The 16,421-nt window shown below is 40.8% G+C and overlaps 1 protein-coding gene and 1 pseudogene across 1 annotated transcript; both read right to left on the reverse strand.

Annotated features, from left to right (window-relative positions):
- Nucleotides 1-590: 590 nt before the first annotated feature.
- LOC143592555 (WAT1-related protein At5g40240-like) lies at nt 591-2,826 on the reverse strand. The gene is made up of 7 exons (XM_077072452.1): nt 2,630-2,826; nt 2,476-2,541; nt 1,765-1,878; nt 1,437-1,641; nt 1,211-1,369; nt 977-1,128; nt 591-891 (listed from the first exon to the last, which is right to left on the reverse strand). Exons 1-7 carry the CDS (start codon nt 2,758-2,760, stop codon nt 729-731), a joined length of 990 nt encoding a protein of 329 aa, XP_076928567.1. The 5' UTR covers nt 2,761-2,826; the 3' UTR covers nt 591-728.
- A 3,755-nt stretch (nt 2,827-6,581) lies between these two features.
- LOC143592554 (WAT1-related protein At5g40230-like) overlaps nt 6,582-16,421 on the reverse strand; it is a 29,806-nt pseudogene continuing 19,966 nt past the window's right edge.

Consider the following 16,421-nt stretch of genomic DNA (forward strand, 5'->3'; position numbering starts at 1 on the left):
CTTTAAATGTAGGGCAATAGCTGCAGATCATGGACTAACAAGTGTATTTTGATTTGATAGAATGTATGAACAAGGCTGTGTTTTCTTTTGGATTTGGATAGTTATTTTTGTTTGTATTTGATTAATGGTATGAACTTTAAAGGGTGGTTTGATTTGTTGATTTTATAGCTGTTTGTGTATACATATTTGGTAATATGAATTTGAATATGGGTATCTTTGAAGATGATGGTGTTGATGGCCATGCTGTTGTTAATCAATCAGTAATATGTATTGAAAATGCCTCTAATGAGTAATGTATGTATGCATATGCATATCTCTATATATAGCTACATATATACGTGTTTTGTCATTGTTTGAGACATTTAGACACAGGTGTGACAAAAATCTCATCCACTTTGTGAACCATAAGTGTACTCGTGAGTCGTGACCATAAACTGATTCCACATCGAGGATTGTCACAAGTGCGTTCAGACTTCAGCCTATGCAATCCGCATATGCTCCTCTAGTACTTCGGTGAGATCAAACACTTATTTCTTTTTGCCTCCATGGAAGCAACATTTTGAATGTAAAGTTTTGAGATCTATGGTGAATGCAATAGGTACATGTAGTCATAGTCAACCTTATAAAAGTGTCAATATCTGATTTCTTTTACATATTATTTTCAATCAAGTACAACCATACACACCAATTTAACTTGTTTTGGTGGGTAGAGAGATTAGTTGTCGAAGTCAAGTCTGCAGCCCGCCATCTTCGATAGCATGGGCATGCAATAGAGGGCTGGTTTCCGTTCGGGTGGATGACGTTTCCATGCACCAAGCACTCCCGTTTTCTTTTGCTTTTCCCCATAACACAGCATAGAATCCCAAAGATATTATTGTTCCCCCAATAACACTACAATAAATTTGTCACTATTAACAAATGGATGCCTAATTGCACACAAATAATATCAATTCCTTATGTCAACTTCATGAAATACCTTCCGAGATGAAGAGAATCACCAAGAAATATGACACCCATCACAACTGCAATCACTATTGAAAATGGCTTAAACATGGCTACATAGACCGGCCCTTTCAACCTTAAAGTCCATATTTGAATCAAACCGTTCAGAAATCCAATAGAGATGCCCTGTTTAAGGATATTTTAAAACTCTAACGCTACATGTAATCATGTATCCATGCAAAATATGTTAAACTCTCAAGTTTCTTACCATGTAAATTATAGAGGCTAGCATCATATCAGGTTTTAGTTTCCAAGCATCTAAATCTCTCGCCATAATTAACCCTGCAAATGCAGCTACAATCAACCCACTTAACCCAAACACGAAAACAACCATTAGTACCACTGGATACTGGATCATGATTTGTGCCTGCAGTGTCACTGAAAGTACTTAAACTTTTGTCAAATTTAACTGGATAATATGCAAATTTTGGTACCTGGGAAATCAAAACAAATGAAAGCAGAAAGTTCTGACTTGCAAGCAAAATCCCACCAATAATCCAATACAAGGTTGATGAATCTGTTGATAATGTGACCGATGTACCATCATACAGGGTCGCCACAAGTGCACCCGATATTGACACTACAGTTCCCACAATTTTTGCTTGACTGGTATAGCTTCTAAAATTCAATCTTTCCATCCTAATAAAACAAAAACAAATAAAAAAAATTGATATTGGACCAGAAGTTGAAAACAAAAACAAGTTGTCAGATTTTTTGTTTTACAAATGCAATGGACTAAAGTGGAAATTTGTTACACAGTACCTGAAGATGAATGCAAGTATGAAGGTGAAAGCAGGTGACAGATTGCTCATAACAGAGGAAAGTGTTGGAGAGCTGTATTTGATACCAACATATCCAAATATTTGAGAAAGGTACCTAGAATTAACAGCATGTTAACCGTTATATCATTGATTGAGAAGTTACTAGTAGGAATTAGAGGAAAATTGCATTTTCTTACTAGTAGGGATGAGCAATAACTAGACTGTTAACCGAAACTGAAAACTGAAATTAGCCGTAAACCGAATTAACTGAAAATCGGTAATGTTTTTTTCTTATGGGTACCCTCAGTTAACCGAAAGCGAATCGAACCATTCACACTTTCATACCTCAATTTCATGTTTTATACCTCGGTTTCATGTATTTCTAGTCAAAAAGTTGGTGGCTCATTATGTAGCTTCAATATTTTGTCCCTTGTTTGGTTATGGTTATAAACCAAAATTAAATGAACCGAGATGAAAGACAAACTAACCGAATAAACCGACTCGATTAACTGAAAACTGATTGGCTAATAAACTAGATTAACCGATGACTTCAGTTTCAGTTTCGGTTGAGGCTAATAACCGAACCGAACCGAACCGTGCACATCCCTATTAATGCCTAAAAAATTAGGCCTCCATCGTGTCAAACCGAAAGAAATCAAAATAACAAAATTCAACAAATTCTAGAGATAAAATTAAATTAAACCTAAATTACCCGATCAGACTAAGAAGAAAGAGCTTAACAACAATTGGTAGCTTCAACGCAGGGACGTTTGATCTTCTGCAAAAATTAATTAAAATTGAGTTCAGTTTAATTAAAATTTGGGGAATAATGAAGCAAGCAATTAGGTTAAAATAACATATTATACCTGCGGACGATAAATGCACAGGGAATGAGGAAGATGAAGCCGACGATGAAGACGTAGGAATTGATGTCTTGAGAAGTGGCTGACTTGAATAATGTGTTACCGCCTACTATGATGCACTCCACACTCACCATTGCTGTAAACGGCAGTACATCTCTGTAGCAGATTCTGCCTGTAGAACCGATTGATTGATTGATTAACTTGATCTTTACTACTGCTGTAACTGGACAAACGGATATTTGGATCTGGAATTAGATGATTTGATTTGAAGCATTCAAACAGTCAGTACCAATCAGTGTAGGTCAATGTTATTCAATACTCAGTATGTATTGTATGTATGTGCTATTTTATTATCTAATAATAATATCAATCAATACGCGCCCATTATATAACCAATTTTCCTTTTTTCTTTTTTTAGGTAAACTTAGGTTACGGTTAATTATGTTCTAAAAATCCAGGTGCTAGACACGTGGCCGCCAAATTTTACTTTTGATGGTCCTCAGTTGGGCTCAATTTTTTATTATTCTGGAAAATTTTTAAAATTGGCCTACTTTAAAAAAAAAGATTTCATTTTTATCCTTTAAATTTGGTGTTAGGAAATCGAACACATCTTTGACGACGTGTTTGTAAAACATATCGTCAAAGATGCGTTGGAGGTATCCAAACATATGGTCAACGACGTGCTAGCATCTAAAACACATAATCAAAGACATGTTAGCATCTTGTTGTTTTCTTTTTAATATTATATTAATATAACTATTTCTACTTATATTTGTTTTTCTTATAACTTTTAATATATAAAGTTTTATATTATTTCGAATATACTGATGTGACATGTTTATTTTTATCTACGAACCAATATAAACATACTTAAACCTGAGCCTTGTCACCTCAAAATGTTCATAAAGTTTGACCCCGCGTGGTTTTAAATAAAATTTATACCAACATCTAGCGAAAATCATGAAATGGCGCCTTTCCGGCAAAACTTTAACGGAAGGACCCCTAAACTGCGAGAATATCGTATTGATGACATGTATAGATTCACATAAGTAAACAAAAGCAAATCTTTGGTTGTTCAGTTGTTCTATGTTCTTTGTTGATCCAAAAGGATTCAAATTTAAATATTTAGTTTGAATCCATTAAGTTAACATTAGTTATTGACAATTATATGTTTATGGCCATCTCCACTTTGGTGGGATGGTAAAGGCTTAGGTCTTTGGATGAGAGGTCCAGGGTTCAATCCCTGGCAATGACGGTTTATTGTAAATAGTAGGAGGCAAGCTTAAACATTCAAAAAAAAAAAATTATATGTTTATGAATAAATAATTAAATAATTAAAAGAATACTGTCAAGTTGTCGGCAACACAATGATACATTTAATTTCCGCTCTGCTCAATTCATGGGCGGCTGAACATGTTTTGTTGTCTCTTAATAAAAATATAAATCAATAGGGGAAACTAGATAAACAAAAACCAACATACAAAAAAAAAGGCATATGTCAACTATTAAACTATCATGAAACTAGTATTTTGAAAAAGACGTGCAAATGTTATAAAGAAATCGGTCATTGATTAACATTCATTCATAATAAATTAATAATGGGACTTTATATACAAAAATAATGGAGACTTTATACAATAAACAACTCTTGTCATAAGCAAATTTGCACACGACGAAGGTGACGTGCGGCACTGGAGCAACATAATTTTTATAATCTTGATGGAATAACAAATGATCTTAAAACAAACCAAAAAAGTGGTTAGTTGATAAACCAAACCAGTTGACTTTATTGTGCTAGTCATTAAATAAATTATGCATATTTTTTAAACCATAATTAAACAAATATTGGTACAATTGGGGGCGGCTTACATGAAGATGATGGTGATGGTCATGTTGCAGCTAATAAATCAATAATATCTATGATATATACGAGCTTACATGAAGATGATGATGATGATGATGATGATGGCCATGCTGCAGTTAATCAATCAGTAATATCTATGATATATACGGCTCACGCTGAAAGTGAATCAATCAAATAATGGTCTTATATTCATCATTCAATATATAACCTCCAACAACGGTGACAAGTGACAACCCCCATTATTAGGGTTAGTTATTGTTTTGGAAATATTTTAGTTAGCAAGTGTAATCCCGCCCATAGCGATAGCAGCTCGAGAACCATATAGATAATCATATATATCGCTTTTAACCTTGAGATGATTTTTTAACCATTGATTCGTCTCCCTCCTACTAAATTGTGGTTACATTCCATTCACTATGTCCCTCCTTAAAATTGATTATGTATTGAGCATGCCTCTCATGTATGAATACGATATAGCCTCATCATATACGCGTTCTGTCACAAATGTGACAAATGCCTTTCACGTAAGTATGCATATGCATATCTATATATGTAGCCACGTTGTATACGTGCTCTGTCATTCTGTGAGACAATTAGACACAAGTGTGACAAACACATCATGCACTTTGTGAATCATAAGTGTTCTCATGGGCACAAATTGACTCCTCATTAGGGATTGTCACAAGTCTGTTCAGACTTCAGTCTATGGAAACAACATGTTGAATGTAAAGTTTTGGAGTTATGATGAATGCAATAGAATAGGTACATGTGGTAACAGTTAACCTTATAAAAGTGTCAATATCTAATTTCCTTTACATGTTATATCAATTCAAGCACAACTATACAAACCAACTTAACTTCTTTTAGTGGGTAGAATCTCTCTATTTAGTAGTCGAAGTCAAATCTGCGGCCCCCCATCTTCGATTACATGGGCTTGCAACATAGGGCTGGTTTCTGTTCGGGTGGATGGTGTTTCCATGTAACGAACACTACCATGAAGAGGTAGGTCCCAGCAGAGCCCAGTTGGACCCGCAAGACTCACCTTAAACAGGGACGTCTGCGCAGAGACCAACTGGATCCGCAGAACCAACCATGCTCAGAGACGTGACGTCCTTACGCGCAGTACGCAAGCTGGTCCCGCAGGAAATGCCTCCCAATGGTGAAGGACTCCGCCTGTCCCCGCAGCCTCGGATACAAGCCATTAGGGAAGGCCACCCGCGCAGCATGGCTACACGCACAAGGCACTTAGCTCTCGATCATTCAGTGTCACCTGAAGGAATGAGCCAAGCCGGGAGCAATCCCGCACAGAGGCGGGAGGGGGAATACTCCCGCCCAAATAAGCCAGTCCGTATACTGAAGGATCTTTTACTGTACCTGACGAGGTATGGGCGAAAGATCTGATCAGAGATACGACAGCTCACTGATACAGTATGGCGAGCAGCATGCTCCTGTACTGTATCACTATTAGCCGCTGCCTACTCACCAACTACTGTCATACCACGTGCATAGCCGGCAGTTGGTGGAAAGGGAATAGTACACAGCAGGCCTGGTCACTATCAGCCGCTGCCTACCCACCAACTACCAGCAGGGCACGTGCGTAGGCTACTGTTGATGAACAGGAACACTGTAGCAGCCGGCCATACCTCCTTGGAAACCTACCTTCGGCTATAAATACCCCAAATGGTATGATCATCTCAACATTACATTCACATTATCATCATAATATACCTGATATCTGCTCTAGCAATCTCTTAATATACTTTTATATTTAAAGAGCAATCTAGTCTGATTCTCACGCCGGAGGGTGGTCACAAGGAGGAACCCCCCCCTTCTCAGTGACGAGCTCACGGTGTCTGTTTTGCAGGTTATCAGAAGAACCATCTTCCAAGGGTCTAACCCCTCGTGGGAAACATCTATCTAACCCCCAGGTTACCAGTAATCTGCCAGGGGTCCGGTTAGTGTTTCTTCAAGTTAAACTTATAAAAGTGTCAATATCTAATTTCCTTTACATATTATATCAATTCAAGCACAACTATACAAACCAACTTAACTTCTTTTAGTGGGTAGAATCTCTCTATTTAGTAGTCGAAGTCAAATCTGCGGCCCCCCATCTTCGATTACATGGGCTTGCAACATAGGGCTGGTTTCTGTTCAGGTGGATGGTGTTTCCATGTAACGAACACTACCGTCTTCTTTTGCTTTTCCCCATAACACGGCATAGAATCCTAAAGATATCATTGTTCCTCCAACAACGCTACAATCAACATTGTCACTAACAAGTTATATACCTAGTTACATACAAATAATATCAATTTATAATGTCAAATTCAAGTAAGAGGAAACACCTTCCAAGATGGAGAGAATCACCAAGAAATATGACACCCATCACAACTACAATCACTATTGAGAATGGCTTAAACATGGCTACATAAACGGGACCTTTCAACCGCAGAACCCATATTTGTATCAAACCGTTCAGAAATCCAGTAGAGATGCCCTGTTTAAGGATATTTTAAAACTCTAATGCTACATGTAATCATGTATTCATGCAAATTTTGTTAAACTCTCAAGTTTCTTACCATGTAAATTATAGAGGCTAGCATCATTTCAGGTTTTAGTTTCCAAGCATCTAAATCTCTCACCATAATTAACCCTGCAAATGCAGCTACAATCAACCCACTTAACCCAGATACGAAAACAACCATTAGTACCACTGGATACTGGATCATGATCACTGCCTGCAGTGTCACTGAAAGTACTAAATATATGCTACTATTTGACAAATTTGAACCGGATAATATGTAGTTTTTGGCACCTGAGAAACCACAACAAATGAAAGTAGAAAGTTTTGACTTGCAAGAAAAATCCCACCAATAATCCAATATAAGCTTGATGAATCTGATGATAATGTGACTGATGCACCATCATACAGGGTTGCCACAAGTGCAACTGATATTGACACTACTGTTCCCACAATTTTTGCTTGACTGGTATAGCTGCTAAAACTCAGTCTTTCCATCCTAATAAAACATTGGACAGGAAGTTTAATACAAAAACATTATGTCAGATTCCTTGATTTACAAATTCAATGAAGTATTAGTAAAGTATAAATTTGTTAAAGAGTACTTGAAGATGAATGCAAGTATGAAGGTGAAAGCAGGTGACAAATTGCTCATAACAGAGGAAAGTGTTGGAGAACTGTATTTGATACCAGCATATGCAAATATTTGACAAAGGTACCTGTTATTAACAGCATGTAAATCATTACATCATTGATTGAGAAGTTAATAATAGAATTAAGGGTGTCAAGTGTCAACGACCCGACCTGAGCCGAGCCTGAGCTCAAGCCATGGCGGATCCAGAATTTTTTGTCAGTGGTTGCCAGAAATGGTCAACCTAGAACAGGTCAGGTCAAACTAAAACGGGTCAAACCAAAATGGGTCGGGTCAAAAGAACTTAAATTAAATAAACCACAATAAACAAAAATACATATTGAAATAATCTTTCCATAATTGTTATAGCTCAAAGCTCTTATGTACAAATAAAAAAATTTACAAAGTTAAATAGTGTAGAATTTATAAAAAAGAAATGATACTCTAAATACTATCATATTTGGTTTAAATTTTATAACGGTCCAATTAAAATCAAGAATTTATCACCACATTAACGACTAATTGATGAAGTGGTTATACAATTAAATAATCTGAGCTTAATTATTATTTTGTGAAAGCATATTTAAACTTGCATTTGAAAAGTTGGGTTCAGAAAGTTAGCTTTGGGGCACTAAAAAAACATGGATAGGGCACTTTGGGTATTTGAACCTAATATATTATAAGTTTATAGAAGAAAATACAAATTGGAGGGGATTCCTACGCTCCCACTGGCTCAACACTGAATCCGCCCCTGGCTCGAGTTTGGCTTGCTTAATACATAATTAATTAACCGATATACGTTTTTATTTATTTTTATCTATTTTGAGAAAAACCTTAACAACCCTAAGCTTGGCTCGAGCTCGTATAGTACCTTAAACGAGCTGAAGCTTGGGTTGAGCTTTGATGTGAAATAAATACATAGAAATCCAAACGAGGTAAAACTTAAAAACACACAAGGCTTGGCGAGCGTAAAAGAGTTTCCCATACAAGGCTCAAGCTTTTTATCGATCCGATCCCGAGCAGCTCGACTAGTTTAATTTAGTTTGCACCACTAATTATAGGAATGAGAACACTAGTAATGCCTAAAAAGTTAAGATAGAAAGGAATTCTAGAGATAATATATTATTATAAAATAAGGTAAAGTTGAAGGTACATTACGCAATCAAGCTAAGAAGGAAAATCTTGACAACAATTGACAGCTTCAGTTTGAACTTCTGCAAAAATAAAATAATTTGAATTTGAATTTGGGGAATAATGAAGCAGGCGAATAGGTTAAAAAGATAATATTACCTGCGGACGATGAATGCACAAGGTATGATGAAGAAGAAGCCGACGAGGCAGACGTAAGCGGTGAAGACGTATGAATTGATGTCTTGAGAAGTGGCTGACTTGAATAGTGTGTGAAGAGGTAGGTCCAGCAGAGCCCAGTTGGACCCACAAGACTCACCTTGAAGAGGGACGTCTGCGCAGAAACCAACTGGATCCGCAGGACCCACCATGCTCAGAGACGTGACGTCCTTACGCGCAGTACGCAAGCTGTTCCCGCAGGAAATGCCTCCCAATGGTGAAGGACTCCGCCTGTTCCCGCAGCTTCGGATACAAGCCATCAGGGAAGGCCACCCGCGCAGCAAGGCTACACGCACAAGGCACTTAGCTCTCAATCACTCAGTGTCACCTGAAAGAATGAGCAAAGCCGGGAACAATCCCGCACAAGGGCGGGAGGGGGAATACTCCCGCCCAAATAAGCCAGTCCGTACGATACGGGAAGATCTTCTGTACTGTACCTGACGAGGTATGGGCAAAAGATCTGACTAAAGATACGACAGCTTATTGACAACAGTATGGCGAGCAGCATGCTCCTGTACTGTATGTCACTATTAGCCGCTGCCTACTCACCAACTACTGCCATACCACGTGCGTAGCCGGCAGTTGGTGGAAAAGGAATAGTACACAGCAGGCCTGGTCACTATCAGCCGCTGCCTACCCACCAACTACCAGCAGGGCACGTGCGTAGGCCACTGTTGGTGGAACAGGAACACTATTGCAGCCGGCCACACCTCCTTGGAAACCTACCTTCGGCTATAAATACCACAAATGGTATGATCATCTTATCTTAACACATTACCAACAGATCTTATCATATTATACCTGATATCTGCTCTAGCAATCTCTTAATATACATTTATATTTAAAGAGCAATCTAGTCTGATTCTCAAGCCGGAGGGTGGTCACAAGGAGGAACCCCCCCCCCCTTCTCAGTGACAAGCTCACGGTGTCTGTTTTGCAGGTTATCAGAAGAACCATCTTTACCGGGTCTAACCCCTCGTGGGAAACATCTATCTAACCCCCAGGTTACCCGTAATCTGCCCGGGGTCCGGTTAGTGTTTCTTCATTGGCGCATCCGTGCATAAAGCTAGAACTTCATTTTTCTCCAGTTTTTTCAAACTACTGGAAAGATGGTTAAAGAAATTCCGGTAACCACAACCCCAGCTACTGGGGGGAATACCGGCTACACAGTCTTTACAAACACTACCCCGGTTTTCCCAAGTCGGGGCAAGAGAAGTAAATTTTACGAACACTACCCCAGCTACCCAAGCTGGGGCAAGTGCAATAAATAATCGCTCACTGGGATTCACCGATACCCAGTTAGAGAAAAGAACAAGACTCCCCCGCCAAACACTCGATGAAGTTAAGGCATGGGCGGAGGCACGTCAGAAGGAATTCCAAGCTGAGTTGGACGAACGCTTGCGTTCCGTCCAACAGGCTGACGAATTCGAAGAATACTTGGACGATGACTCGGAGGAATCCGACTCCGACGCGAACCCTCGCCATAGGGCAAAAGGGAAGCGTAAGGAAACGGACTCCCAACCGAGAAGGCATTTTGGAGAAGCCTTCAAACCAAAAAACACAGGTGGAAGTCCACGTGACTTCTCCAAATCATTCAGACCAAACGTTGCAAATGCGGGAACGTCCAAATTTGCAAGGGACATTGCGGAAGCAATTGCCCCAAAAAGTGCCAAACAAATGTCCAGCATAGGCACATATGATGGTATATCTGACCCAAATGATCATTTGAACAGATTCATAGCGGGGGCAACCGTCAGTAGTTGGACGGAACCTACGTGGTGTTACATGTTCCAAATGACGCTTGTCGGGGCTGCTAGAGCGTGGTTCGATCGTCTACCGGTCAACCACATCTACGACTGGGCAGACTTCCAACAGAAGTTTAGCCAACACTTCAGCCAGCAAAGAAAGTATACCGAGGAGCAATGCACAATCCTCAAATGCATTCGAGAGGGAGATGAATCTTTGCTAGACTTCATCACTCGCTTCAACTCGAAGAAGCTAAGTCTGGGTAACATTAGCGAAGATCTTGTTCGCGCTGCTTTTATTCAGGGCACGAACGACCCAGAGCTCATCCGCACATTAACGGGTAAAGATGGCATGCCATCCACATGGGATGCCATCATGACAGCAGCTAAACGCTTTACGGAAACGGAGAAGCAACTGGGTAGAGATCTCCCACAGAGCACAAACCTCTACACCCAGAAAACAAGAGAAGACAACGTCCTTACCGCCCGATTAAACAAAAAGCGGAAGCTAGGCATTTGGCAGTCAAGGGTAAACTTTGACACCTCATCCGGCTTGCAGCATCGGTTAGGCGGAAGGGATAACGTACCGTCAAACAAGAACTCCAGATGGACGCCGCTCACCAAAAGCGTCACCGAGATATTCGCTACTGAGGAGCTCCCATGGCCAAAGCCTCAAATAATCCGACATCGTCACAATGCCGATCGGAGCAAATACTGTGACTTTCACAGGACAAAAGGCCACAACACTGAAGAATGCATAGACGTAAAAGACATGGTCGAAGCATTTGTCAGAGATGGGACGCTCGCGCACCTCGTGGCGCAATGAACGCTGAGCAGGCTGATGCGTGTAGAACCCCAGCTGGGGAAAACACGAATAAAAATTCCAGCTTCAATGTGGAGACTACATGCTGCGTAAAGAACGAGATCCCGAACCAGGTGCGTATCGGCTCGATGGCACTCCCATCCCAACAACATGGAAGGGAGCTCAATTACACAGTTTGCATGTAGATTAATTCCAAATTTGTAAAGAAAAGGCCAAGAGCCACTTCTAATGGAAATGATTCTCCTTAAAACATCGACGCTGATGATTTTACATTTATACTTTATGAACTAACACTGATGCCGGTTTCCACCGCATACATAAGTGTGAAAGTCGTTCATGGGGAAGGCGGCAAAACCCGCATAAACCCAAAAAAAAAACGGCAAACCTTCACGCAGGTCAGTTGAAGGGGAAAAGTTCAGTCATCCTACTAAATGAAAGTGCCGGTCTATCCGCATGAATCATGATAGAGGAAACTGAACACTAACCTATTAACAACCGCGGGTCGAACGGTTAATTTATTCAACACGGATATGCCGGTTTTCACCGCATAATTACGTGAAGTCGTTGCATGGGGAAGGCGGCAAAACCCGCATAAACCCAAAAAACGACAAACCTTCACGCAGGTCAGTTGAAGGGGAAAAGTTCAGTCATCCTACTAAATGAAAGTGCCGGTCTATCCGCATGAATCATGAGAGGAAACTGAACACTAACCTATTAACAACCGCGCGTCGAACGGTTAATTTATTCAACACGGATATGCCGGTTTTCACCGCATGATTACGTGAAGTCGTTGCGTGGGGAAGGCGGCAAAACCCGCATAAACCCAAAAAACGACAAACCTTCACGCAGGTCAGTTGAAGGGGAAAAGTTCAGTTATCCCATTAAATGAAAGTGCCGGTCTAACCGCATGAATCATGAGAGGAAACTGAACACTAACCTATTAACAACCGCGCGTCGAACGGTTATTCAAAACAGAGAATTTCTAACAAAGGGATGACGAAAACCTACACGCAGGTCAGATAGAGGTAAAGTTTAGCCATCCTACTAAGTGCAAGTTGTAACACCCCGACCAAAGGCGGATTATACATCGGGGCGCCACATATTGTTTCATTACTCGTGACACTATTGGGTGTCAATATTTAATAAATATATTCATTCACGCATGCGCAACGTATACACAAGATATAAATAAACCAACATAAATCAATATATTATAAATCAAAATATTCGAACAGCAATAACTTGTCTTGATACATTTTAATCTAGGTCCAAAATAAAGAAAACTTCCTACGTGTCCACAAGCTCCAAAACAGCTACTGCAAACCTGAACATGTGTTAAAATAAACGTCAAACACTTGCGTGTTGGTGAGAAATCAAGTTTAATAGTCAATACATAGATTAAGCTGCGCGCAACATGTGTATGTCTGGTTTTCAACAAGGGTGTAATCCGATCGGGACCAACTCTAAGATTCATAGACTGCCAGTGCTCACAATTGAGCTCACAAACAAGACAAACTGTGCATGTGTAAACAAAAGAGAAAATCATAAACGATAGTTCTCCCGTGTTCATCTAATGGTACCATGAGAACTGCGGAATAGACCGACAAGACGGTTAATGATCCACACATACAAATAAACAGCCAAGTCTACATCCTCAACACATGGGATACTGCGCGACTAAAGTTCATAAACAGTTTTAAGACTCTAAGTTTGTACGAACACATGAACATCCCAAAACATTAAAAGCAAAAAGGGATTAGGTACGAGATTACTCACTTGATAAATGATGCGGTGTAAGATAAAGCAAGAACCAACTTTAAACAAGCACAAGTTAACCTATAAATAAGATTATTGTTTTAATGATTGGTTTTAAGTCTTGATTATAAGTTAGCATAATTAATAAGTAAATTATTATATAATATATATTATATATTACCGGAAAAGCAGGGCAGAACAGGAAGGAAGACGGAGGCAGAGAGGAAGACGGCAGAGGAAGAACAACGGCAAGGAGCAAGAGAGAACAGGAGAGTTTAAATTAAGTGTTGGTGTGTGATGTGTTAGGAAAAATAATATTATTATTTATAGGGAAACCCTAGGGAACAAAATCCCTAGAAAAGAGGAAAAGATCTCCAAGAAGTAAAAGATTCCAAAAGCAAAAGATATCAAAAGATATGGCAGCTGCAGGGGGGCAAAGGGAAAGCTGACAGGTAACAGTAAACAGGCATGGGCGGGTCAGATAAAGGTACAGGTCAAAGCATGGAAAAGCAGATCTCCAAAGATATTGTCAGTCACTTTTTCTGTCAACCAATGGGGTTGGTACGCATGCTGCGCCGAAAGTAACTTTTCAGACAATAAGCAGATTAGGTCAACAGCACAGAAGATAAGACAACACAAAAGCTAACGGCTAGATTAAACAGGAGACTCGGGTTAAGCGCGAGAAGGCTTCGAGCGCGAAGGCAAAAGTGCGCGAGCGCGAAGGCAGACAGAACCAACCTTAACGCGTCGCGGGAAGAATTACATTTCTACGCGCGCCGCGGGAAGAACTTTAATTCTAGGCGCGTCGCGAGAAGAACTAAAATCCTTAGCGCGCTGCGGGGACAGTTCGTCTCGCGTATCGCAGTAACAGGTGGTCTTCACGCAGGCTTCCTTGTAAGGAGTCTGGCGCGTGGAGCTGCGCAGACAACTTAGGCGGGAAGGAACAAAGGACAGGGAAACAAGGCTTAAGGGCGGGACGGCGACAAGAGGGAAAAGAAGGCGGAAAGAGAGAAGAGGGACAGGACGGCGGGAAGGAAAAGAGAGAGAAAGAGGCGGGAAGGAAAACATATTATTATTATTAAAAGTAAAATATAAGTATAAATAAATATTAAATCATAAAAGAAAGAGATCGGATAGGAGAAACGGGTACCTGGGTTGGGTCGGATCGGGTCAGATGTCACAGTCTCCCCTACTTTAAGAAATTTCGTCCCGAAATTTATCTCGAAGTAGGTTGCGCAGAGAACAGGTGCGGGTACTTGATCTTCATTTGATCTTCCCTTTCCCATGTAAACTCGGCTCCGCGCTTGGACTCCCAGCGAACTTTCACGATAGGGATACGACTGCGCTTGGTTTGCTTAACCTCGCGATCCATAATCTCAACCGGCTTCTCAACGAAATGCATAGATTCATCAACTTGAACTTCATCAAGTGGAATGTGAAGGTTCTCGTCAGCTAAACACTTCTTGAGATTGGATACATGGAACGTTGGATGCACATTGCTGAGCGCGGGCGGCAGGTCAAGTTTGTAGGCAACTTTTCCCACACGCACGAGAATCTTGAATGGTCCAACATATCGAGGAGCAAGCTTACCTTTCTTCCCAAAGCGGACAACACCTTTCCAAGGCGACACTTTGAGGAGAACAAGATCACCAACTTGAAATTCGAGAGGCTTTCGCCTACGATCTGCGTAACTCTTCTGTCGGCTTCTGGCAGTCAGCAGATGATCACGGATCTTGGCGATTTTATCGGTTGTCTCTTGAACCAGTTCGGGTCCTGTGATTTGAGTTTCACCCACTTCGCTCCAACAGATCGGAGAGCGGCACTTACGACCGTAAAGTGCTTCAAATGGGGCCATACCGATACTGGAATGATAGCTGTTATTATAAGAGAACTCGATCAAAGGCAGGTGTGAATCCCAATTACCTCCAAAATCAAGAACGCAAGATCGGAGCATATCCTCAAGAGTTTGAATAGTTCGCTCAGACTGACCGTCAGTCTGAGGATGATATGCCGTACTCATGTCCAAGCGAGTTCCTAGCGCAGATTGGAGAGATTTCCAAAAGCGAGATATAAAACGGCCATCGCGATCGGATATGATGCTCAAAGGAGTACCATGGCGGCAGACAATTTCCTTGACATAAAGCTGCGCGAGTTGCTCAACACGGTAGTTTTCACGAATGGGCAGGAAGTGAGCAGACTTAGTCAAACGATCCACTATTACCCAAATGCTATCATGTTTGCTTGCTGTCAAATGTAACTTGGTAATAAAGTCCATCGCTACACATTCCCATTTCCATGTAGGAATTTCTGGTTGTTCGAGCAAACCAGATGGGCGTTGATGTTCAGTTTTTACTTTAGAACAAGTCAGGCATTTAGCTACGAACACAGCAATATCCTTTTTCATACCGGGCCACCAATAAGTAATGCGCAAATCCTTGTACATCTTATCAGCGCCAGGATGAATAGAATACCGAGATTTATGCGCTTCATTCAGGATATCAGCGCGAAGATTCTCATCAAAGGGAATCCAGACACGGTTGAGATAACAAAGAGTTCCAGACAGATTAGGGACAAAATGGGCTTCCGCGCCACACGCTAACTCGGCGCGAAGGTTACCATTACTGATGGATGCGCGCTGCGCGTCACGAATGCGTGATTCAAGATTGCTCTGAATCGGCGCAAAGTGAAGCTGGGTGCGTGGCAAGATACAGTTAAGCTGGCAGGGTTTTCGACTGAGCGCATCGGCTACCACATTAGCCTTACCAGGATGATACCGGATCTCACAGTCGTAGTCGCTGATGAGTTCGCTCCATCGGCGTTGCCTCATGTTAAGTTCCTTCTGATCAAAGATATGCTGAAGGCTCTTATGGTCAGTGTAGAGGATACACTTAGTACCATAAAGGTAGTGTCTTTAGATTTTCAAGGCAAAAATAACTGCACCAAGTTCGAGGTCGTGAGTTGTATAATTCTTTTCATGAACCTTGAGTTGTCTCGATGCGTAAGCGATAACCTTGCCTCGTTGCATAAGAACACAACCGAGACCTTGGTTGGATGCATCGCAATACACGACAAAATCATCATTACCCTCAGGTAGCGCAAGAACGGTAGC

This window comes from Bidens hawaiensis, unplaced genomic scaffold (genome assembly GCF_021521415.1).
Source record: "Bidens hawaiensis isolate Kalapana, Puna unplaced genomic scaffold, B.hawaiensis_p1.1 tig00041066_1, whole genome shotgun sequence".
Classification (NCBI taxonomy): Eukaryota; Viridiplantae; Streptophyta; class Magnoliopsida; order Asterales; family Asteraceae; genus Bidens; species Bidens hawaiensis.

Bases quoted from the DNA above. Each gene is read 5' to 3' on its own strand.
- LOC143592555 (XM_077072452.1), bottom strand. From the start codon at position 2,760: ATGGTGAGTGTGGAGTGCATCATAGTAGGCGGTAACACATTATTCAAG. The intron at 2,542-2,629 runs GTATAATATGTT...TAATTTTTGCAG, and splicing joins TGTGCATTTATCGTCCGCAG to AAGATCAAACGTCCCTGCGT. The intron at 1,129-1,210 runs GTAAGAAACTTG...ATCCTTAAACAG, and splicing joins TAGCCTCTATAATTTACATG to GGCATCTCTATTGGATTTCT.